Here is a 23,245-nt window from a genome sequence, read left to right on the forward strand (position 1 = left end):
AAGAGATGTTTGGTTTACAAAATGTAAGATTATCATTGATAATATGATTACTCGAAATGTATATTGCTTAACACATTAACGATTACATTGTCTTGTTTGATTCATTTAGTTGAAATGTGATGTTTTTATGTTTGGTTGATCGAATATAAAATTACTTTAAAACATATTTTACTAACTTATCCTTATGAAATTTACCTATTTTTAGTGTTAATATACAAAGGTTGAAACTTGTAGTGTTTTACTTTACTGATAACTTAATATATATATATATATTTCTCTAGTAAATTAATTTCATATATATTATAAATAAATAAATTGGGATTGGGAAGAGTGTTAGTGTGAGTTTGGATGAGTGGTGCGTTTAGCGTACTTTTTATCTCACACTACAGTATCTAATCTCATCGTCACCGTTGTTTTTACACTAATTAATCGCAGGTAAATGTACCGTCTATCCAAACTCACCCTTCATCAACTAAAACTTCTCTTTCCAAGTGATAAAAAAGATACAAGGATCTACTTTTTTTTTTTATTATCTATAGTTAAATTATCACTTTGATACCTATATTATTATTATTTATCAATTTGACCATTATATCTGTAATTCTTTAACCCAATTTAATTTTTCGTTAAATAATTAAACCAATCAATGAGACGTATCAAAAAAATTACTTAAAATTAAGAAAATAAAAAATAATAAAACATAAAAGATTATAAAAACTAAAAAAATTATAATCAATTTTCAAAATCTAATCTCTAAAAATATTAAAATCCTTAAACCAAAGCAGAGCAAAGCAACCGGAAAAACACAAAAGGATTGCAGAAAAGCAGAGAATGTACGGAAAATGCAGCCCTTAAAAGCGCAAGTAATTTCACTTTCATGTCGCATGGGGTAGAAGAAAAAGGCAACAATTCCATAAATGGACCACTTCTTTTATTCCTTTTTCATAAGGTAAATTCACATAAATGCTCCCACAATTATACTCTTTTTTGTACCATACCATTACCCTATTCATAAAGCTTTTAATTTGAGTCATTTTAAAAAAAAAAAAAAAGTAAAGGGCAAGAGCTATACATCGAAAAACAAAGAAAAAGGAAAAAAGACCCACGTTTTAGCTCAATACATTCTCAAAACTACCTTTAATTCTTTCATGCAATTGGATTATATTTTTCCAAATCTTTCTGCATGCCCAAAATATACTTATTAAATTTATTGATAAATTTCTCCAACTGATTCAATCGAAAATTGAAGATCTATTTGATTTAAACTAAATTAATTAGCCATAAATCAATGTTTGATGTTCAACTAAGAAATTGTGGATGGTCTGATTCTCTTTCACAAGTGAGGATCTACACTGATAAGAACAATGGAGATTAAGGAATGTTTCTAGGGAAGAAAACAAAGCTGTAGACTTTTTACCCAAAATATCTTCTGATAGGAAGGAAGGTGCTCAGGTTTTTGACCAAGTCTCTGGGGAGCTCGTAGCTATTTTAAAGTTTGTTACAACAAGTGATGCTTTGGTTTCATAGTAGTTTGATGTAATTGTTTCTTTTATCTTTCACCAAAAAATATGTATATGTAATTTTTAATTTTTATTCATCGAGTAAAAGGGTTGATCTCGGTAATATAAAATTGAAAAAAACCAAATTAATTCGAGTTAGGTAAAAATCAATTCCAAATTTATTTGGATAGGATTTAAATAATAAAGGATTTAATGTACTTTAAGTAAAGTTTTATGTCCGAATTTTGTGAATGAAATACATAGTATTAAAAGAGTTTTGTTCTATTTAATGATTCGATTAAGCTCAACTTCAAATTTAATCAAGTCTAATATGATTGTGGAATATTAAAGAATTTTTAAAAAATTAAGCATTTTATTCTATATACTTATGTATCAATCACTTTAAATTAAAAAAGAAAATACGGAGGAGATCCTCTTACTTAGGGTAAGGAAGTTTTTTGTCGATAAGAACAACTAATAAGGTACTACATGATCATCAAACTTGCCTTACACCTTTCGACGCATATCTCTTGCATGTTTAGTATTCAAAAAACACTTCAGGTCACACTATACTCACTCAGAGACATCACAACAAGATAATAAACTCTTTAATCACATTCAAATATACGTGCAAAAGGTCCACCATGACTCAACTACCTGTCCTCCACAAAACACTTGTTCAAAAGACTTACATCAGTCTATATAAACTCTTTCCACTTACTGAATCATTTCAAGACATTACTTTATTCCGACACTCAACCAAAATTAACTAAAGAACCTTTCATTTCTCTACTAGTTCATGTAAATATATTTAGACGACTCTCAACACTTCTATACGAATGGTTTTTAATCTTTTACCAATAGTATTACATAAACTTATATATTTACATATATTTTTTTGAACAATCTGTTCATTTTGATACGATGCTTAGAACTATCCATAGTCTCTCCCCAACCCATAAATAGGAGGATAATGCGCTTCAGCACACTCAAACTCACGTCCTCCTGCATTGCCAACAATACTCATACCAATCGAGCTAAGACTCGATCGGCTATATTTACATATTTTTTAAGAATTAGTAATTTGCATATTTATTTATTGATGGGATAAAATGAATCCCTAGTCCATGGTGAAAAAAAATGGAAAAAGGATACAAGTAATTAATGAATAAAAATGTAAAAAATAGTGAGAAAGTTCATCATATTGTTTTGAATTGATTAATATAGAGTCTAGCTAGGTTGATCTAAAATGCTCTTCCTTAACATCCGGCTCATTTGAATAGCAATCATGGAAAATAGGAACATGCTAATTAGTGTCTATGAATTATGGGGTTTACTATTATTATTATATCTAAAATTGAATTAGCTGGTTTAAAATTTTGATTTATTATTACAAATTAAAATATTTCTGCACTAATGTTTATAATTAAATGTTTAACTTTAATTAAATTTTATTTAAATTAAAATTGATTTTTCGAAATAATATTAAAAATTAAAACATTCTTTGGACGAGTGTCGAAAGAAACGGATTGTGCATGTGCAAACGACCGCAAATGAAGAAAATTTCAATATTTACATTTTGGTAGAATTTGAAGCCGTGCTCTATAACATATAGGGCATTTATGAGCAACTACACTTTCATTGTCGACCTCTTTAATTTTGGAATGAATGCCACTTTAAAATTTTCTCTCCAAGGAGTTGAAAATCCCTTAGCAGTATTAAATTATTTTTTTATATATATTTTATGTCTATTTTACAATACATGTTTAGGGTTTGAGATTGTCTCTCTTAATAATATCATTTTCAAAGTTCGTATCCCGTTCTTCCATTAAAAATGCAATGTAACTTATTATTATACCCAACATTTTTAATACTAATTAAACGAGGATTCTATTAATTGTGCCCATAGACACTAGTTAAGAAATACTTTTATTATATTTATAAGAATTAAATATAAAATAATTAAGTATATGCTATGTTTTATAAATATCACATTTAACTAATACCAGTAAGCATTAATAAATATTTTCATTAAAATGATATTGATAAGCATTATTAAATATCAACATGTGGTCGGGTACGATGGTAAGACACATTATATTTTTAATGAAAGTATGAATGTTCAAACCTTAGAAAGAACATTGTTAGGAGAAATAATCACGGATCTTAAATATGAACCATAAAATAGACATAGAAAATAAAAAATAATAAGTATTATTAAATTAGATTATAATAATGCATTGATTATTCCAATATTCTTGGATCAATCTACAAAATTACATAGAAAATTAGATTGTGTTCATTAGATTACATGCCTATGTCTGCCAATTAATTATAATTAAATTTAGGATAAACTACATAGATAATCTGTCAACTATAAAAAAATTCATTTTAGGCACTTAAGATGAAAAAGTTGTAATTTAAGCACTCACTTTGTATAGTTTAGTCATTTTGGTCACTTTGGTTAAATGCAGTTAAAAAATTAGTATAATAATAAATTTAGCTCTTAACTTTTACATATTATATCAATTTAGTTATAATCTTAAAAATTAACTCTTAAAATTTATAAATATTCTCAATTTGATCCTAATTTTAAAAAATAAAATATATATATATATATAAATACATAAGAATTAAATTAAATAAAAATCTCCAGCGTCTCCCTTCCCCACCGGACCTGTCCCCCTCCCCACCATCGTTCCTCTCCCTCTCTATTGCTACAAATTAAGGATTAGCATTTGCAAATAAATCCAGAAGGGCAGGTTACAAGAGAGAGCCAAATATAAGCAAATCAAATTGCAGCTATAGAAGGAGAAAAACCAATACAAGTCATGCATCTATGTTAGTATAGCAGTCATAAAGACTGTATTTTTCATAAATTCTAAGTGGTTACTGGTTACTGGTTACTAACGTGCATGACAGCGTAGATATCGTACCTAATGACAAAGACATCGCGAAACTCTTCTTCCATGCTTCCAACCATATATTTGTGGAAAGGAAGTTTAGTTAGAGCCTTAGAGGTAAGCTGAAGAGATGATATACATTTAGTTCCACCTCTTGCTGCAAATTAAGGATTAGCAGTAGAGAGGGAGAGGGAAGGGGGTGAAGGGATTTTTATTCTATTAAATATTATTATAAAATTTAAATCTCTTATTATGTATTTTTATATATACTTTTTTTAGAATTAGGATAAATTGAGAACATTTATAAATTTTGAAGGTTAATTTTTTAAAATTCTGACTAAATTGATATAATACATAAAAGTTGAAGGCTAAATTTATTATTATACCAATTTTTTAACTGTCAAAATTACGGATCATGGATATTTAAATTGAGAATATTTTACTTTGGGTGCCTGAAAAGAGAACCCTTACATTAAAAAAAACATAAATTTAAGTGCATAGTGTATATTTTAGCAATGGCCCTTTGGTAATTCAAACCTTTCGTCAAACACCTGTTGGGTCGTGTTACGTAAACATAGCAGCTCTATATTCTATCTCTGTCAAACCGAGGAATGTTTTTTTTTTTAAGATTATGCATTTAAAATTTATAAAAAAGATGAAAAAAAAAACAGTAACATAACAATGGTAGAGAGAGGAAAAGAAATTGAATCTCCATTCTCCACTGTTTTTTTTTTTCTTTTTCTTCTTTTATAAAAAAAGTATCAAAATTTTTGCAAGGCAAAACCATCCAAAATTGATCCAAGAACAGTGAGATACTATACTACAAGTCCCCATTACTTCACAGCCTGTAAGCAAAAAAAAAACACCTTGAAAATCCGTGAGAAAGCCGACAATTTCAAGATAATTCCAAGCATCCCATGTGGGATTCTTCCTTTTCTTCCTCTCATCAACTCTCTCTTTGTTATTGTGTCACCACTTAGTAGTTCTTCTTTGTTTTCTTTTTTCTGTAATTTTTTCCCCTCATTTTCTCTTCCTTTTTTTAGTGTAAGAGTCACTTTAACCAGAGCCAAAACCCAGTTCGAATATGTGGGAATCAGAGACTGAATCTGTCAGAGGTAGAGAGTATGGCAATGGTGTTCTTAGCTCCAACAAACATGGTGTCAAAACTGATGGGTTTGAACTTAGAGGCCAGTCCTGGTATATTTATGTTCATGGACCTTACTTAACTTTCTGGGTTTTTCTTTTTGTTTCTAGGTTTACATTTATTTTGTTTGCAGGTATGTTGCTACTGATATTCCAAGTGACCTTTTAGTTCAAGTTGGAGATGTCAATTTTCACTTGCACAAGGTAGCTGTTTATCTAAAACTTCAAAAAAAAATTTAAAGCTCTAAAACCATAAATTTCTTCTCACTTATTTTTATTTTCCCGGGAAAGTATCCTATGCTTTCTCGAAGTGGAAAAGTGAATAGGCTTATATATGAATCAAACAACCACCCAGATTTAAACAAAATTGCTTTGGAAGATCTCCCTGGTGGACCCGAAGCATTTGAGTTAGCAGCTAAATTCTGCTATGGGATTGCAGTGGATTTAACAGCAGGGAACATATCTGGTTTACGATGTGCTGCAGAGTACCTTGAAATGACAGAGGATTTGGACGAAGGTAACCTTATATTCAAAACCGAAGCGTTTTTAAGCTATGTGGTGTTATCTTCATGGAGGGATTCGATACTAGTGTTGAAAAGCTGTGAGAAACTGTCGCCATGGGCGGAGAACCTTCAAATTGTGCGGCGCTGCAGTGAGTCTATAGCTTGGAAGGCTTGTGCTAATCCGAAAGGGATTAAGTGGGCGTATACTGGGAAACCAAGTAAGGTTTCGAGTCCGAAATGGAATGATTTGAAGGATTCTAGCCCCAGTAGGAGTCAACCTGTGCCTCCAGATTGGTGGTTCGAGGACGTTTCGATCCTTAGGACCGATCATTTCGTGAGGGTTATTACGGCGATCAAGGTGAAGGGTATGCGGTTCGAGTTGATCGGGGCATCGATCATGCATTACGCGGCGAAATGGCTTCCAGGGTTGATAAAAGATGGTCAGGGTCAGGGGCCAGCGGATGATATGAGTATTAGTACCAATAGTAATAGTAGTGGCGGTACTGGTAGTAGTAGTTGGAAAGGCGGACTACATATGATTGTAGCCGGGACGAAGGACGATACTCCATCGATTCAGGCTAAAGATCAACGGATGATCATCGAGAGCCTGATTAGCATAATCCCGCCGCAGAAAGACAGCGTTTCCTGCAGTTTCTTACTTCGGCTTTTGCGGATGGCTAACATGTTGAAAGTGGCACCAGCTTTGGTAACCGAATTGGAGAAACGAGTCGGGATGCAGTTTGAACAAGCTACTCTGGCGGATCTTCTCATTCCTTCTTACAATAAAAGTGAAACCATGTACGATGTGGACCTTGTTCAGAGACTATTGGAACATTTCCTTGTTCAAGAACAGACGGAAAGTTCGAGCCCGAGTAGACCGCCTTTTTCGGACAAACACATGTATGAAGGAACACAAAGGAGCAATAATCCGAATGCCAAGATGAGAGTTGCCAGGCTTGTTGATAGTTATCTTACGGAAGTTTCGAGAGATCGAAACCTGTCATTGACAAAGTTTCAGGTACTGGCTGAAGCTTTGCCGGAATCTGCAAGGACCTGCGATGACGGACTTTATCGAGCTATCGATTCCTATCTTAAGGTAACCTCTTTATCCACATATTGCAAATGGTGGTATCATTGAGATCAAATGGGGTAACAAAATTCAATTGCAGGCACATCCGACACTCTCCGAACATGAAAGGAAGCGACTCTGCCGTGTCATGGACTGCCAAAAGCTCTCGATCGATGCCTGCATGCATGCTGCACAAAATGAACGGCTCCCCCTGCGAATCGTGGTACAAGTTCTCTTCTCGGAGCAAGTGAAAATAAGCAATGCATTGGCCAACAGCACACTCAAAGACCCTGCGGAAACTCAATACCAACCATTGATACCGAACCACAAGACATTACTCGAAGCAACGCCGTTATCGTTCCAAGAAGGATGGGCAGCCGCTAAGAAGGACATCAACACACTCAAGTTCGAGCTCGAGAGCGTCAAGGCCAAGTACCTCGAGCTCCAAAACGACATGGAGAACTTACAACGACAATTCGAAAAGATGTCGAAGCAAAAACAAACATCGGCATGGACAAGCGGATGGAAGAAACTGAGCAAACTCACCAAGATGACAGCCGTGGAAAACCACGACATCGGACCTCAAATTTCGACGGCGGCAGAACAGACTCGAAAGACGCCGAGAAGATGGAGAAATTCGATTTCGTAAAAGAGGTGCCTTAAAACTCTACATTTCCCATCAAGTGTTAGCCTTCCCTCTTATTTTGTCTTGAAATTTTTGAGGAAATTGCAGTGTTGATGTTTTACAGTGATTACCATGATAAAAAAGAAAAAGAAAAAGAAAAAGCCACCACCATGAAAATAACTTCAAATTGTCATTCAAAATTTGTTTGTGTTTCTATGTGATTTTGTTTGATGTGTTCATTCTTCTGTAATTCCCAATTTAGTCCCAATGCCTGCCAAATCAAATATGCTAATGGAACAGGGCACATAGATATTGTTAAATCTATCACCGCTCTTGAGGTTTATTGCATAATATATTGTTGCTTTTAAGATAAATATTAAATATCAAATGTGAAATATTTTATTGAATTAGTAAATAAACCGTAAATAGAATGTACTAAACTTCTTTAACAAAGTCCGACAAAGCCCAAGAAAGCCACAAACCCAGATGCATAAGTAAAGAAAGCAATAGAATATCTTGAAAGACTAGTAACGGAGAGAAGGGGTCCATTGCTTGAATCAACCCTTTCGCCTAAATAGAAACAAAAAGAGCACCAACACAATTTCTATGCCTTCTCAACCAACACACCTTTTGCCATCAATTATGATACGGTGAGAGTCTCTATACAGTTCATTGCTCAATAGACCGAAAGTCACTAGGGCTTAGAGAACGCGAACCATCATTGGACTCGAGCACTAAAGCACGACTCGACCCTTAGGCCACCTGGAATTTCTTATTTCGATGGCTTCTCCTCATCTGGAGTTTGACATTGAGACAGAGTCAGGGACAGTGTAGGGGTTGGTGGCTGGCTATTCAACGCCCAAAAAGTCGACCACCGTGACTACAACTAAAACCTTAAACAGTCACTCGGGATCTCCTGGGCAAAGAGACATTTGTGTGCTTAAAACGAGAGATATCAAACAACTACTGATAGAAGATAGCGCGTGACAGATTTAAACAAAAAAACTCCATTCAAAACAAATCGATTCTAGATTTTGCATCCCTAATCTAACACAAACAATCATAATGAACTACCAATAATTTAATTATATGGTGCAGGGATAAGGTTATGGTACAAATTAGAAGAACCAAACCCTAATATCATTCATGTGAGTAGTTAAAACCCAACAAAAACAAATAAGTCCCACCAACAAAATGAAATTGAAAAGAACTTGCTTGAATTTATATGAAATTCTCTCTCTTTTTTCAAAATTCAAAACAAAATTCATTTCAATTCTTATTAACTTTTCTAATTTCTTTTCAAAGTTTTAATTAAATCCTCCATTTTTTTTTAAAAATTCATTAAATCTCTAATTTCTTTTTTTTTGGAATTATTAATTAAACCCTACTTTTAATAAAATTTCACTAACCCCCATTTAAAAAAAGTTATTAAATTCTTTAATTTTTAAAAATTTTAATTAAGCCCCAAATTTTAAACGTCGTTTTCATCACCGTCGAATTACTAATTAATGATATATTTTGTACATTACATTTTAGCTAAGGGATATGAATTGTGTAGCTTATATAGTAGCACTTGAAGTGGTAAATGTACTATGGAGATCTCTATATTAGGAGTCAGATTGCATTTTTCTTTTTTTACTCAAAAAATGGATAAATTAGTCATTGTACATTAGGTTAAAAAGCATAGTTGACTTTTCTGTTAAAAATTTCATCCATTTGTACTGTTAAAAAATAGTGTGGCTGACGGAATAACCATATATTGACACGTTGCTGACGTACAAAGACCAATTTTTAACAATAGAAATGGATGGAATTACTATCAGAGAGACCAATTTGCTCTTTTATCTAATGTATAAGAACTAATTTACCTATTTTTAAATAAAACGGACACTTAAACCAGCTTAACAAATCATTCCATGTATAGAATCCTGAGAACTGATATTTTATGCCATGGGTTGAATCAAAGGCCACAAATTTCAAAACGTACCCTCAAATCCCTCAAATTAAACAATAATCTCATCAATAGTTTCACACTAATCACCAAAAACAGGAAAAGACAGCTCTCCAGCAATGGAATCACAAAATATAAAGCTTTCTTTCACATACATACATCATATATGCAGGCATGAAATAGATATGGCAACAATAAGCAAGAGTGTGTGATTTGAGAGATAACAAAGAAGCTACAATTTTGTCCACATATTCTGACATTATAGTATCATCCTTATTTTGTAGTTTTGGATGTTACTCAACAAGGTGTAATTATTAGGATTAGGATGACAATTATATATATTTTTGTAAGTGTAAGAAATTTTAATGCTATAACTTAGAAAATATTTTTGAAAAAACTTGAAACTAATCATTACTTTTTTTTTAGAAGAAACCTAAATACAAACTAATTACAAAGGGAAATTTTGAGCAAGGCTAACACTAGCCTTATTAATAGAGGAGATTGCTAATACCTCTTTTGGGATTTCTTCAAAAACTGTCAGGTTTTGATCTGCAATTTCATTTAACTCATTGGGAATGTATTCAATGACTCAATGCCCAATCTTTGCTAAAATTTGATGAATTCTTCTAATAAGGGTAGATGAGAATTCCTGAATAGCATCAATCATCTTCGGACTATCTACTTGAATCAAGACGCCCTCAAAATGTTTATCTTGAATAAGGGACAACCCATCTAGAATGCCCCACAATTCAATATCAAAGACAGAACATTCACCCAAAAATCTATTATATCCCATAATCCAATCCCATTACCATACCTTAGTGCTCATCCAGTAGCAGCTGTACTGGACACAGCTTGAACCGCACCATCAGTGCATAAATTGATCCAATTCTCCAGCATGTGAAAGATTGGCCTCGGCGTCTGCTGTCTAGATAAATCCTTCTTATGAAAGAGGCATACTGTTCTGCCCATGTATAAGAATTATTCACAATGTATCAACTGCTTTCCAAGGGACCCCTTGGAAGATGAAAAGGTTCCGGTTTTTCTATATTCTCCAAGCTAACAAACCAACTAGGCTTGGCCGAACAACATCGCCTGCAAAGAAACGCTCACATAACACATTTGGCACAACTTGCATCTAAGTTTCCTTAGTTGTAGAGCAATCTTCGATGGCACGTAAAATATATTAAAAAAAACTCATCGTACTAATTAAATTTATGTTATTCCTCTAATTCTCAGCACTTTAATAAGAATTGGAATAAACACTTAATTTAATGGAATTTATTAATTAAAATGATTATGCATGTGTTATTAAAATAAGATGTATTAATTCAATTAAAAATGGTTTTAGATACACTCTTAATTAAAATAAACTTTTAACTGATTTAAATTAAAAAAGAAAAAATAATAATAGAATATCAAGATTATATAAATTTTCTTCTAAACAACCACCACCTTACCTTTTTCTTTTTTTCTTTTAATTAACAACCCTACCATCAACTGCAATTATGATAATATAATGTGACCATAAACATATTTTGATAAGCATTTAAAACATACCTCTGCAGTAGTAATAAGGTATATTATATTTTTAAAAAGAGAATAATATTTAAATTTTACAGATAAAATTGTTGAAAAGAATAATCACGAACCCCCAACATGAAAAAACAAATATATATATATATATATATATGTCTTTGTGTTGAATGAGATGTGATGATCTTGAAATGGGCACCAATGCATGCATGGTTCATATGTATGGCTTCTAAAGTGGACCGAATATATGTATATCCTGGAGAGGTGGGAGACAAAAAATATCTAACCCTACAGTTTTAGGCAATGAGAAAAAAGGCGATGCATGAACCCATAAAATGCCTCAAAAGTCCACTTTTCTTTTGTCTATGGGAGTGATTTTTGGGTTTCCTCTTTTGTCTTTTCATTCTTTTTCGCCAGAAATGCTGTAACTTCCTTTTTTCTAGAAATGAATTTAACCCTTTGTCAATTTCATCCTTTTTTTTTATTTAATTGTTAACTTCTTTAAAAGATTGGTGATCAAATTTAACTGTGAATAAATGGTAAGGGTAATTGTGATATTACCTTTTCTTTTCTACTTTAATATACATTTAAAATTTAGTGTAATAACATGAGAAAAAAAATTATTTATTGCAACATAAAATAAAGAATAACTAATACAAATTTAAACTTCAAATTAAAAATATGAAAATAATAACTCTCGTAGCCATCATTGAAATATAAAGTTGATTATTGGAAAAACTAAAGGAAATCACAACCAATATTATTACATTAAAACTGAAAATGAGAGTACAACAAACAAACAAGCCATAGTTTGGAGCTTTAAACTCAACAGTGTCATGCTCCAATTATGAATACAAACAAAGACCCTGCAGAGCCATAAAGAAGGAAACACACATATAACTTGTACATGAACCAGAAAAAGAAAAAGACCAAACTTTTTTTACTACAGGATTTGATGGAAGGTGGAACCTTGAAAAGAAGAATAGAAAAAAAGAAACTAAATAACCTCTCTTCAGTTCACTGCATGCATGTACATCTGCATCCCCACCCTAGAAACTTTTGTCTTCATGCTTGTAACAAAGATTAAAATATCAAACATGATGTGTTTTCAAAGGTAATAATAAAAGAGGAACAGGGTGGGAAATGGGACCCAGTTTCACCTAACGCGCATGCACTAAATCCTTGGGGGCTCAGGAGGGACCTAGTTTTTACAGCACATACCACTACTACCAGCCTCCCCATGCGTTCAAAGCATTGGTCACTTGACACATCCCATGGCAAAAAAGCTATCCATGATCATCATTTCAGGTCAACAAACAAAACCCTTCTTTTTTTAAGCAAAAAGAGCTAATAGCATACCTTGCATTGCTGCCTTTGTTGGCCCCCCATTATATAAGGCTCCCTTGAGAAAGTAAAAGATGACAAACAAACCGTCCCCACAGAGCTAAAGCCGGTGTAGTGATTTCAAATTCATCAATCATTCTTGGTTAAGACTTTGGTTTTGTTTCTTTTTTCTTTTTTTTTTTTAAATTTCATCCTTCTTTTCCCACCACTTAGCCAACAAGTTACTAGAAAGGAAGGAGTGTAACCTAGAAGTGGTTCACTCCTAAAGTCTCGGCTTCGAGCTTTAAAGACTTCAGGTAATCTACAGATTCATCAAGGACCAGTAATGGGTCCTTTCCTTTTGTACCAGGTATTATGCTCTCAAGGATTTTTAGTGTCAAGTGAATCTTATCCTTCATCGACTGTTCAGTATGTAAAATCTCCCCTCGGTAGCTTGATTCTGCATTGCTGTCATACTCGTGAGAGCCTTCCAATTTCACTGAACAAGCGCCATCCACCATTATCAATTGCTTATGCCCACCATTCAGTAGTTTTTGCCTTTTGTTTGGACCATCAGAACTAGCAACTTGCTCAATTACATCATAATCATGGCCTTGATTCTGATAGCTTCGCTTAATTCCAATTGGAGAGTGAGCGGTGCTCATTACTTCATCATCATCACAATCATCATCACCGACACCAAAATCCTCCTCCTCTTCATCAGAGTAAAGCAAAGCATTAAGTTCTTCAGTGTCTTCACGCATCTCACTCCCTTCAACCCCCAAATGGTTCTCATCATATTCCTTCTGTAAAGCTGGTGGTGTCGGAATAAGACTATTTGTCTTAACTGCTTGCACCCCTTCATGGATATCAAGAGATGAAGCTAGCTCCGTAATGGCAGTTGCCGCATGCTGATGCGGTGATCGGAAAGAGCCACAAATTAACCTTGTCTGACTCCCTGAATGATCAAAAATTATCAGCCCTTTCTGCAAGGAGCCAGACACAAAATTAGCTGCAGCCCTGCCAGTGTGCCCATTAGCAATCTTGAATTGCTGCTCATTGAGAAATGAACCTCGACAGGGCAACGAAGTAGGGAAACTGGGGTATAACTGCTGAAGCAACCCATGAGGTTGATACTTTTGTTCCGTTTTTAAGACAGAAATATCTGCAGACCCAGGCATTGCAATTTTTGCAGGAAGCAAATGAGTGCCATAATTCATACCAGGAACCAAAGACCCCAATTTTGACACACTCGCAGAAAGCATGTGACTGCTAGGATTTATACATGCAGGCAAGCATTCTGGCTGCCTGGGCTCTAACGATGCACTCATGCAACTTAACTCGGGCAGTTGCCGAGAAGAATGCTGCGGGAAAACCCAAGAATTATTGGTCTTAACCATCCAACTAGAACAAACTCCTGCAGATTACAAGTAATAATTTTGTCACGGGAACCAAACCAATAAATTAATACCGATGCAAAACAAGATGAGGCAAGTGGTAACAACATACCAGGCGATGGACAATGCTCAATACCGTAGTTTCAATTTTTAAACTCTTCTTTAAGGAACAAATGTTGAAAAGAAAAACTTTATAAATTCCAGCTTGATAATATATCAAAGATAAGGATTCAATCTACGTGACAGGTTTAAGCAGATGACGAAAGTACTCAGCCTGGAAAACATAAAATTGACATAATATCAGTTTAAACATCCATTTATAATAATTATCGATACAAAGAATTAATTGAAGCAACTGTTGAGTAAAAAAGGAAATGAATGAAAATAAAATTTCAACTAACCTGGCAATCCTCCATTGGTTGAAAGCATGCAATTACTCTAACTACAATTGTTGGTTTTCCGGCAATCCCGTTTTCGTGTTTCAACGCTCTAAATCTTGTTTGACTAGCTGCTTGGCACACCATAACTACGTATTTCTCCTTGGATTAATCACTCCTATCGATAATGGATGAGAACAAAGCTAACCAAATTGACCAAGATATAAGACAAATAAAATATCTACCTAGTACTAAAGAAATGGTTTGATTGGAAGAAGTGGCAGAAGGAGCTCAAATTACGACTAGTGTTTAACTGACAATCTTTTCTAACTAATCCTATATTGATCACGAAAAAAGGAAAAAAAGTGGGTAGATCCCATTGATGGCCGAACAAGGTAGCTAATAGAAAATTAAGGTAAATTGAAAAGGCATAAATTTTACAAAATAACTCGGCAGTACAAATTCAATCGCACAACGATTCGGAACACATCAACCAAGACACTCCACCAAGGCATGCCGTTTCCCTTCTATGTTTTACCAAATTGTCCCCAGCTTTTATGTTCTTTGTTGGTACACAACCAGATATTTCTGCAAAAAGGAAAGGTCTAATTAGAAGAGAGGCACTACTACGAAAAATTGAAAACATAAGATATGAATATGGCAGTCAAAACAGCATAAACCACTTATTAATATGAATACGAACATAACATAAAACAATTCTTATGAATATGGATGATGCAATTTTTCTTCATAGAGCCTATGTTAACTCTTCATCTTCTCTAAAGTACCTATGTTCGACACCATATTCAAACAGTATATGGGGATACACTCATCCAAGCACTTACATTGAGCCCCATGAGATATCTTAGAATATAAAAGTTCATCACATACAAATTCCAATTTCATTTCAGTCCCATCATTTCTCATAATAACACTAAATAAATAAACTGATATATAAACCAAGCAAAATTTAATTCTAGAATTAAATGTAACTACTGATATAAACAAATTTCATTATATAAAAAGGAACACATGACTAAAAAATCCTGGAAACTGAAATATTATAAGAAACCCAAAAAGAAAGAACAAGTACAATAAACCCTAGAGAGATGACAACCGAAGAAAGTGATAAAAGTCACAAAACACCAAATTCAACTCAATATATATTCTCTTAATTCTTCAAAATGGAATATATATATAAGATAAAATACAAACTATGATGAAATCAACCCCCCTCAAAGAAATTGATTATATAAAACCCAAAGAAGCCTTCTTCTTTTTTTTCTCCAAAATTTTAACAATTTATCAGAAATCAACATCCAAGAACAAGATCCTCAAAAACCCAGAAATAATATGGGAAATCAAAACCTTCCCCCTTTTAGTCAACAAACAGAAACAAAACAAGCCCATCAAGCAAACAACATACAAGAACCTGTAAAAAGGATGAAACTTTGAATATAAAAACTTACAGAAAAAAAAAACGAAAGCTTGATATTATGGGATCCCAAAGGTACCAAAGAGATAAGCTGAAGACAGAATCTTAAGAGAACTAAGAGAGAAAAAAAGAAGAGAACAGTTAAAACTCAAAAGAGGAAACAAATGTGTGTAAAAGAGGTGAGTGTGTTAAGGGACAGTGAGAATATATAGAGAATTTGGTAATTTGGCTGCCCAATTTACCCACCATTTCTTCCGCCAATTATTGCTATGCTATACCATTTTTTTCACTGTTCCATGTACAGTAATTTACCCATTTCAGTGGTTAAATTAAATCTTTAATTACCGTTGGTTTATTTTTCCTTTACATTTTTTTTGACTGAATTTCAATAAACGGGCCTGTATTTGATCCAGGCTTATTAAACTAAGCCATGTTTCTCTTTTTTCAAGAAAAAAATCCTTTTTTTGGGTAAAATTTTATAATCTATTAATATATTAAGGTAAATCTAATCAGAAATTTAATAGATTTTATATAATAATTTTAAAATATAATTTTAGTAAATTCAATTCTGTTTCGGATAACCATAATTTTTTAACATTAATCATTAATCTCAATAGGTTTTTATCATATCCGCTCTTTTTGCTATAATATCTAGAACTATCAATAGTCCCTTCCCAACATTTTAAATAGGTGAATAATTCGCTTCACCACACTTGAACTCCCATCCTCCTACACTGACAAAAATGTCAATACTAATCGAGATAAGACTCAATTAACACCATATTAAAATATTTCAATTTGAGTCCATTTTCAATTTTTTTTTACTCTACCCTATACTACATTTAGTTTTGTTTTGTTTTTAATCGCATATAGGTAAGAGGTGTTTGGTTCAGGGTGTAGCCAAAGGGCAGAGGCCTGGTTGAATGGTTTAATTGTTATTTTAGTACTTTCCAATATAAATAGTTCAATTTCATTCTCTTTAGATTGTTTTAAATATAAAATTTGTAAATTTTGGCTCATTTCAAAAGTTAAAAAGTTCAATTAAAGTCATTTTAATACAAAATTTTAAACTTTGTGTCCCTCTCCCTGTAACATAATTTTTAACTTCACCTCTACCCTGATTTACACTTGAAGAGCACACTTTAAAATAATGAATATTTATTGAATTAATAGACATCCGAAGAAAATAATATCGATTTATGCAATCCCAAAAAGATACTCTATCTACCAGGGTCAAAATTGTATTTTGACTTTCAAAAATAATAAAATTTCAATTTAATCCTTTAAAAATTATAAATATATAAATTAATAAAATAATGAGATTGTATTTTAACTCTCGTAAAAATACATAACTCAATTCCAGCCCCAATCCTCGGAAGAGTGGTGAAATTATCTAATGTTTGAGGTGCTGAAAAAGCATGCAACATGTAGTGAATGAAGCAGAGAGACAAAAACACGTGCCATACACTCATTGGCAATCTAAGCAGGTGATTACCCAATTCAAAGAAAATTTTAATAAGTTGTAACAAGGAATGAGCCATGATCCCACAACAATAATGGTAAAGTGTGAGTTAGGTGGGACATTTTAGAATTATCCACTCCTCCACCTCCATCAATCATTTTTCTATTTTAATTATAATCCTCGTGTATTAAACCTCATCCCCAAATTATTTAAATCATAAATTTTGGGTATTTTAAGAGAATTTTAAACAATTTTTTTAATAAAAGCAAATATTTTTTTATTGAATTGTTCATTTGACAATGATATTTTAATTTTATTATTAAATTTTGAATATAAAAATATTTTATTGAAACTAAAATTGTATTTTATTGTGCAATGTCAAATTACTAGACCTGTCTCGCCTGACCTAAATTTGAAAAAGAAAACTTTTTTTTGTTGTTTTTACTGTTTTGTTGTTATTTTCTTGTTGTTTTCTTACTATTTTGTTACCATTTTAATATTATGTTGTTACTACTTGATTGAATATTGTATTAACTCTTGTTTTATTGTTAATTTTGTTATTATTTTAAAGATATTTACTTGTTAAGTTGCACCTATTTTAATATTATTTAAGTATATAATATTTTAATATTTTTGATTTATTATATATTTTTAAAATTATATTAAAAAAAATTTCATTGAAACTAAAATTGCATTTTATTGTGCTTGATTGATCATTTTTGTTTATATTTCAATAATATAAAATTGAGATTATAAAGTAGATGCATTGATATTGTACATTTAAGTTTTTTCATTCAATTAGTAACTCAAAATTAAAGATGTAAATGCGTGGGGTGATCTAAAAAAAATAAGTCTTAAAAATGGGTTTGGTCAAAAAAATAAAACCTGCTTAAAAAATAGGTGGACCTTAGGTAGGGTTTTTTTGCCTAGGCCACCTAGCTCGAATTTGCAATAGAAAAAATCTTTTTTGTTTTGCTGTTGTTTTCCCATTTTTTGCTACTGTTTTGTTACTATTTTGTTATTAGTGTTTAGATATTGTATAACACTTGTTTTATGGTTAATTTTGCTACTATTTTAGAGGCATTTGCTTGTTAAGTTGCACTTATTTTAGTATAATTTAAATTTAAAGATTTTTTAAAATTTATTTTGAATTTGTTGGGAAATATTTATTTTAATATTTTTAGTATATTTGGTGTATTATATTTTAAAATTTTTATATAAAAAATAAAAAATTTTAAAAATTAACACGGCCAAGCCGGGCCCAAATTTTGGTATTTTTATCTGGGTTAGACTTGGACTAAAATTTAGACTCATTTTTTGGGCCGGGCCAGACTGAGCCTAAAACTCTGTTAGGGCCTGGCCTAGCCCGACCAATGGACAACTCTACTCAAAACTCATAAAAAATTAATTAATTAGTTAAAAATTAATATTTTTTTATAAACTTCATGTCCGTTTTACGGTTTATATTCGGGGTTCGTGGCTACCCTTCCTAGCAATGTCGTCTTCCTCCCCTCAGGAATGCAATGTGTATTAAATTAATATTTAAAATTATATGCAATTCATGTTATGTTAAATTTAAGAGTTGATGATTTGACTCATTGTGTAGCAAATGCAAATTGTTAGTTAACTTTACTCATCAATTTCAATGCATTTAATAAAAATAATTATGACATATAATAACTTTGAAAATGGTACCTTATGTGTAATTAGTGGAAAGATTTAACCCCATAATAATAAATTGTATTTTAATTGAAAGACATAAAAGTGTTGAGACTTTGAATAATCACTAGGCAACGCTTTTATAAAAGCAGCCATGCTTAGAAAGCTTCTTTATTTAATTAATTAAATAAATGTGCTGAATAAAGCAAAATAAATACAAAAAATTAAATTTTAAAAAAAAAGGTATATTAGGTTGGGATTTTGGCATCGCAATACTTATGCCATAACATGCACAATATATACTTCTAATTTTAATTAAAATGGAAGTCTACATATTAAACTTTTGGGGGTTGCATATGCCACCGTTAATTGTGGCGTTGATGGAGATTTGTAAATTCATAGAATACTTCCCAAATTTGATAGCTACTACCTTTATTCTTTTTATTAAAATAATAATAACGGGTCGATTGAGTCTTATCTTGATTGATATCGGTATTGTTATCAGTGCAAGAGGACATGAGTTTGAGTGCGCTGAAACACATTATCCTCCTATTTGGGGAGGGGCTATGAGTAGTTTTAGGCATTATATCAAAAAGAACCGATATGATAAGAACTTATAATGAGATTATTATTCAAAATAATAGTAAATAATAATGGAGCAATGAAACTTTGGTATTATTAGTAAAAGTTGAGCTTTTAGGTCTTTAATTATTGGTATAATGATTTATTTGGCACTCCTTCAACTTTACAAAAAAAAAAGTTATTTTAGCTTACCATTTAATTTTTTTTATCTCTTTTAGTCCTTGAACGTGCGCTATTTATCAAACCATTCTCCAAATGGATTGTATGCCACATCAACAACATTATACTAGGGGCATAGTTAGGGGGATGGTAGGGGCTGACCCCTATAAAATGAAAAAATTTCATTTAGGACTTTTAAAATTTTAAATTAGTAAAGTAAAATTACACTTTAGTCCCCCTAAAAAATAAAAAAAATTAATCCTTGAAAAATTATAAAGATTTAGGGTATTAAAATGGTGAAATCACATATTTACTATCATAAAAATTATAATTTAATTCAGCCTGCACTAAAAAAAATTTATGGCTTCGCCCCTATGTTATACGTTAACTTTTTCATCCATTTTAAGATGATTTGATAAACAACTCAAGTTCAAAGACTAAAAAAAGGTGAAAAAATAAAATGAGAGCTAAAATGATTTTTTAAAATTGGAGGGCTAAATAAGTTATTATGCCTTAATTATTTAAATTCGAGTCTCATTATTCCAATCTCACCATGCACAATCAATTACCAAGATTTTATAATTTGAATTCGAGGCAGTGGATAAATTAGATAAACCAGCTTGATAAATCAAATTTGAATTTGATGTAATGGATATTTTGTAATCCAGTAATTACTGTCGGTTTGTTGAATTGCAATTAAACTCAGCCCAATCTTTTACTAAAAGGATTGAGCTAATTATATTATCTATATTTTTTATAGATATATTTTTATCTAGATATATAAGATCTTAAACACAAAAATAAAAGACTAAACACAACTCAAATTTTCTCCTGGGTCCATAATTAATCCTATGTATGGAGAGTCATATTCCAATTCTCCATCTGTATGTATTTGTATTCGTTATTGTATGGCCTTTTTATCTATAAACTCTAAAAAGAAAATAAAATAGATCAATAACCAAAGGTTGAGGCCCTGATCTTTAGATGCTCAATGTGAGAACAATTGCTGCTAAGTACAAGCCGAACTTAGACCAAAATATACGAATAGTTGCTAAATTCAAATTTAATGAATTTTGTTATAGAAACTTTACTTCGTATTATATTATTACATTAGTAGAAGATAGAGGTTAGGATTGAATATAGACATATTTGTTTAAAAAATATATGTACTACATCATATTTAAATATTTATACATGTATTGAATATGATTACTTTTAAAAATAAAAATTGAAAAAAATTAGACAATATAACATGAAATTGTAAAATTACCTCAATAGGCAAGAAAACAACACTTTAAACAAAATTATTAATGACTCAAGTTGGAATAGAAACAAGATTTTGCAGAAAACAAAAGCTCGATCTATAAAAATCAAGTATTAAATATTCAAATTAAACATATTTAATAGTTTTAACACATTTTATATTGTCCAAGTTTGGTCCAACCTGAAATATAAGTCTAAATTTTGCTCAAATTTACTCGTATTTGTAAATAGCTAATCCAAACTCATTTTAAGCCCGTTACTTAATACATTTTTAATTTAATATTTGATAGTTATATATATTTTTGTTTATTAACATTTTATATATAATATATTTTCTACTTATTTTGTCCTCAATCTAATAAAAAGTTGTAGTAAATTTGGGTTGAATTTTGGAATTTTTATTTAATGCATGTAAAGAATCTTTCACTTACAGCTTTTGGTTAAATGATACATCTCCTCAATTTTTAATAATTTAAATTTAAATTTGGTTAAATTTCAAATTGGTTAAACCAATTTCGTTGTTCATCGTTAATTCAACGATCAAAAATCTTTGAGCAGCTTCCTCACTTGCTCCAATGTCACAAACAGCACCACCGTGAACGGTCCCTGCCTTGAAATTGTGGGGATGAAGCCTTTGTACAATGCCATAGGCCCCTCCGCTCTTACCGTCTTCAATGCACAATCCAAAGCACCCGAGTACGGCGGTTCCGCCCCAGGCGCCACCTTCATGTTCATCACCCTCGTCTTGATCACGTCAATGGGGTTGGACGCCACTGCCGCCACGAACCCCGCCGCGAAGCTGGCCGTTACGTGGGTTCCAATCCCATCACCCATCACTCCTTTTTCCAGTATCGTCTCCTTGACTTGATCGTACGTCGCGAGCTGCGATGCGGTGACGATCATTGCGCGATTCACCGTGAGAGCTGAGCCGCGCCACAAGCTGCTCACACCTTCTTGTTTTGTCATTCGACTCAATGCATCGATCACACTCTTGTAATTGCGTCGCTGATCAATAGGGAGTCGCCCATCAGCTTGCATTCGAACCATTGCTACGTCAGCGGGGTTGCCAACGGCGGCGCCGACACCCCCGGCAATAAGTCCAGCCAATATCTTGCTCGTAAGTGGCAAATTCCCAGTTTCCTTGTCAGTCCATTTGTTCTTTATAATTTCATAAAGTCCCATACGGGTGGTAGAATACAACGTTTGTCGAAGCATCGTGGCGGAGACACCGGAGAAAAGAGCCGCTACACCTTCCAATTGGATGATACGGACACCGATGGAAATGGGACCAACACGAGGTTGCGAGATCGAAACATTCCCAACGGCAGCAGAGTTGACGGCAAGTGCCGGACGATAAAGTTGAAGGGAAGGATTAGGGAGATGAGATTCACCTTGAAGTTGCATACGGACCTTGATAAGGTCGAGAGGATGAGTTGAAGCGCCGGCGACGATAGATGCAATGCCTCCCTCAACGAAACCTTTCAAACCCATGGTTGCAATTGGAGAAAAGTAAGGAAGTAAAAGAGAGAAAATGGAAGAAATATGTGTTGTGTTGGAAAGAAGTGCAGGGAGAGTAGATTTATATACACAGCAAAGGGATTGAAGTTGGAAGAAAGAATGTGATGGAAACCTTCTTGGTTGTTCAATTATTAAATGTTCAACGCGGTGGAGCATTATTAATTGAAGCATATTAGGTCGTGTGTTGTTGACTTTGACGGTACTTTTTGCTTTTTCAATTGTGGGTACTGGCCACTGGGTGTTTTAATGGCTACGCATACTTTGAATTTGCTCTATACCAATGGGGCTGGAAGAGATCAGGTCTGCCTGCCCAATTTGCATGTTTTGGTCACTCTCACCATTCAACTTGAGCTGTTAGAGAGCAGTCTATTTCAGAAATTAAAACACACAACTTTCCCATCTTGCCTTTGTCTCTTAATGCTGATTATAAACCCATTTAATTGATTTGGCTTATGGTATTTCAATAATAAATGTAGGGTAAACTATCAAAACAATCACTTTTTTTACCTCAGATTACATTTTAGTTATTTAAGCTTAAAATGTTACGTTTTAGTCACTTACGTTATTGCGTTATAACATTTTAGTCATTGAGCCATTAATTGTCATTAACGGTGTAATGTTAAGCTGACATGTCATATTAAATCATCATTTCAAACAAAAATTTTAAGTTAATTTATACAATTGGTCCCATATTTGTTTCGTTTTGAGCAATTTAATTTTTTCTTTTTTATTTTTTAACTTTTTTTCTTTATTTTCCATTCTCTTCTGCTTCCCCTCTGTTTCTCCATTTTTTTTAAGGTAGTTTTCCTATGTTTTCTATTTGTTAAAACTAGTCCATATA

At 32.5% G+C, this 23,245-nt stretch overlaps 3 protein-coding genes across 3 annotated transcripts; 1 reads left to right on the forward strand and 2 right to left on the reverse strand.

Annotated features, from left to right (window-relative positions):
• The first annotated feature begins 5,075 nt into the window (after positions 1-5,075).
• On the forward strand, positions 5,076-7,981 carry LOC105795105 (root phototropism protein 3). The gene is made up of 4 exons (XM_012624581.2): positions 5,076-5,599; positions 5,680-5,749; positions 5,837-7,144; positions 7,218-7,981. Exons 1-4 carry the CDS (start codon positions 5,487-5,489, stop codon positions 7,764-7,766), a joined length of 2,040 nt encoding a protein of 679 aa, XP_012480035.1. The 5' UTR covers positions 5,076-5,486; the 3' UTR covers positions 7,767-7,981.
• Positions 7,982-11,968: 3,987 nt separating this feature from the next.
• LOC105795106 (transcription factor bHLH143) lies at positions 11,969-15,963 on the reverse strand. The gene is made up of 4 exons (XM_052628651.1): positions 15,796-15,963; positions 14,351-14,914; positions 14,062-14,223; positions 11,969-13,969 (listed from the first exon to the last, which is right to left on the reverse strand). Exon 4 carries the CDS (start codon positions 13,950-13,952, stop codon positions 12,819-12,821), a length of 1,134 nt encoding a protein of 377 aa, XP_052484611.1. The 5' UTR covers positions 13,953-13,969; positions 14,062-14,223; positions 14,351-14,914; positions 15,796-15,963; the 3' UTR covers positions 11,969-12,818.
• A 5,299-nt stretch (positions 15,964-21,262) lies between these two features.
• LOC105795107 (mitochondrial uncoupling protein 5) lies at positions 21,263-22,454 on the reverse strand. The gene has a single exon (XM_012624584.2). It carries the CDS (start codon positions 22,375-22,377, stop codon positions 21,427-21,429), a length of 951 nt encoding a protein of 316 aa, XP_012480038.1. The 5' UTR covers positions 22,378-22,454; the 3' UTR covers positions 21,263-21,426.
• Between the last annotated feature and the right edge of the window lie 791 nt (positions 22,455-23,245).

The sequence above is a fragment of the Gossypium raimondii genome, chromosome 3, assembly GCF_025698545.1.
Source record: "Gossypium raimondii isolate GPD5lz chromosome 3, ASM2569854v1, whole genome shotgun sequence".
NCBI classification, from domain to species: Eukaryota; Viridiplantae; Streptophyta; class Magnoliopsida; order Malvales; family Malvaceae; genus Gossypium; species Gossypium raimondii.

Coding starts and splice junctions, on each gene's coding strand:
- LOC105795105 (XM_012624581.2), top strand. CDS start 5,487: ATGTGGGAATCAGAGACTGAATCTGTCAGAGGTAGAGAGTATGGCAAT. Junction 5,750..5,836: donor TCAATTTTCACTTGCACAAG/GTAGCTGTTTAT, acceptor TTCCCGGGAAAG/TATCCTATGCTTTCTCGAAG. Junction 7,145..7,217: donor CTATCGATTCCTATCTTAAG/GTAACCTCTTTA, acceptor ATTCAATTGCAG/GCACATCCGACACTCTCCGA.
- LOC105795106 (XM_052628651.1), bottom strand. CDS start 13,952: ATGGTTAAGACCAATAATTCTTGGGTTTTCCCGCAGCATTCTTCTCGG.
- LOC105795107 (XM_012624584.2), bottom strand. CDS start 22,377: ATGGGTTTGAAAGGTTTCGTTGAGGGAGGCATTGCATCTATCGTCGCC.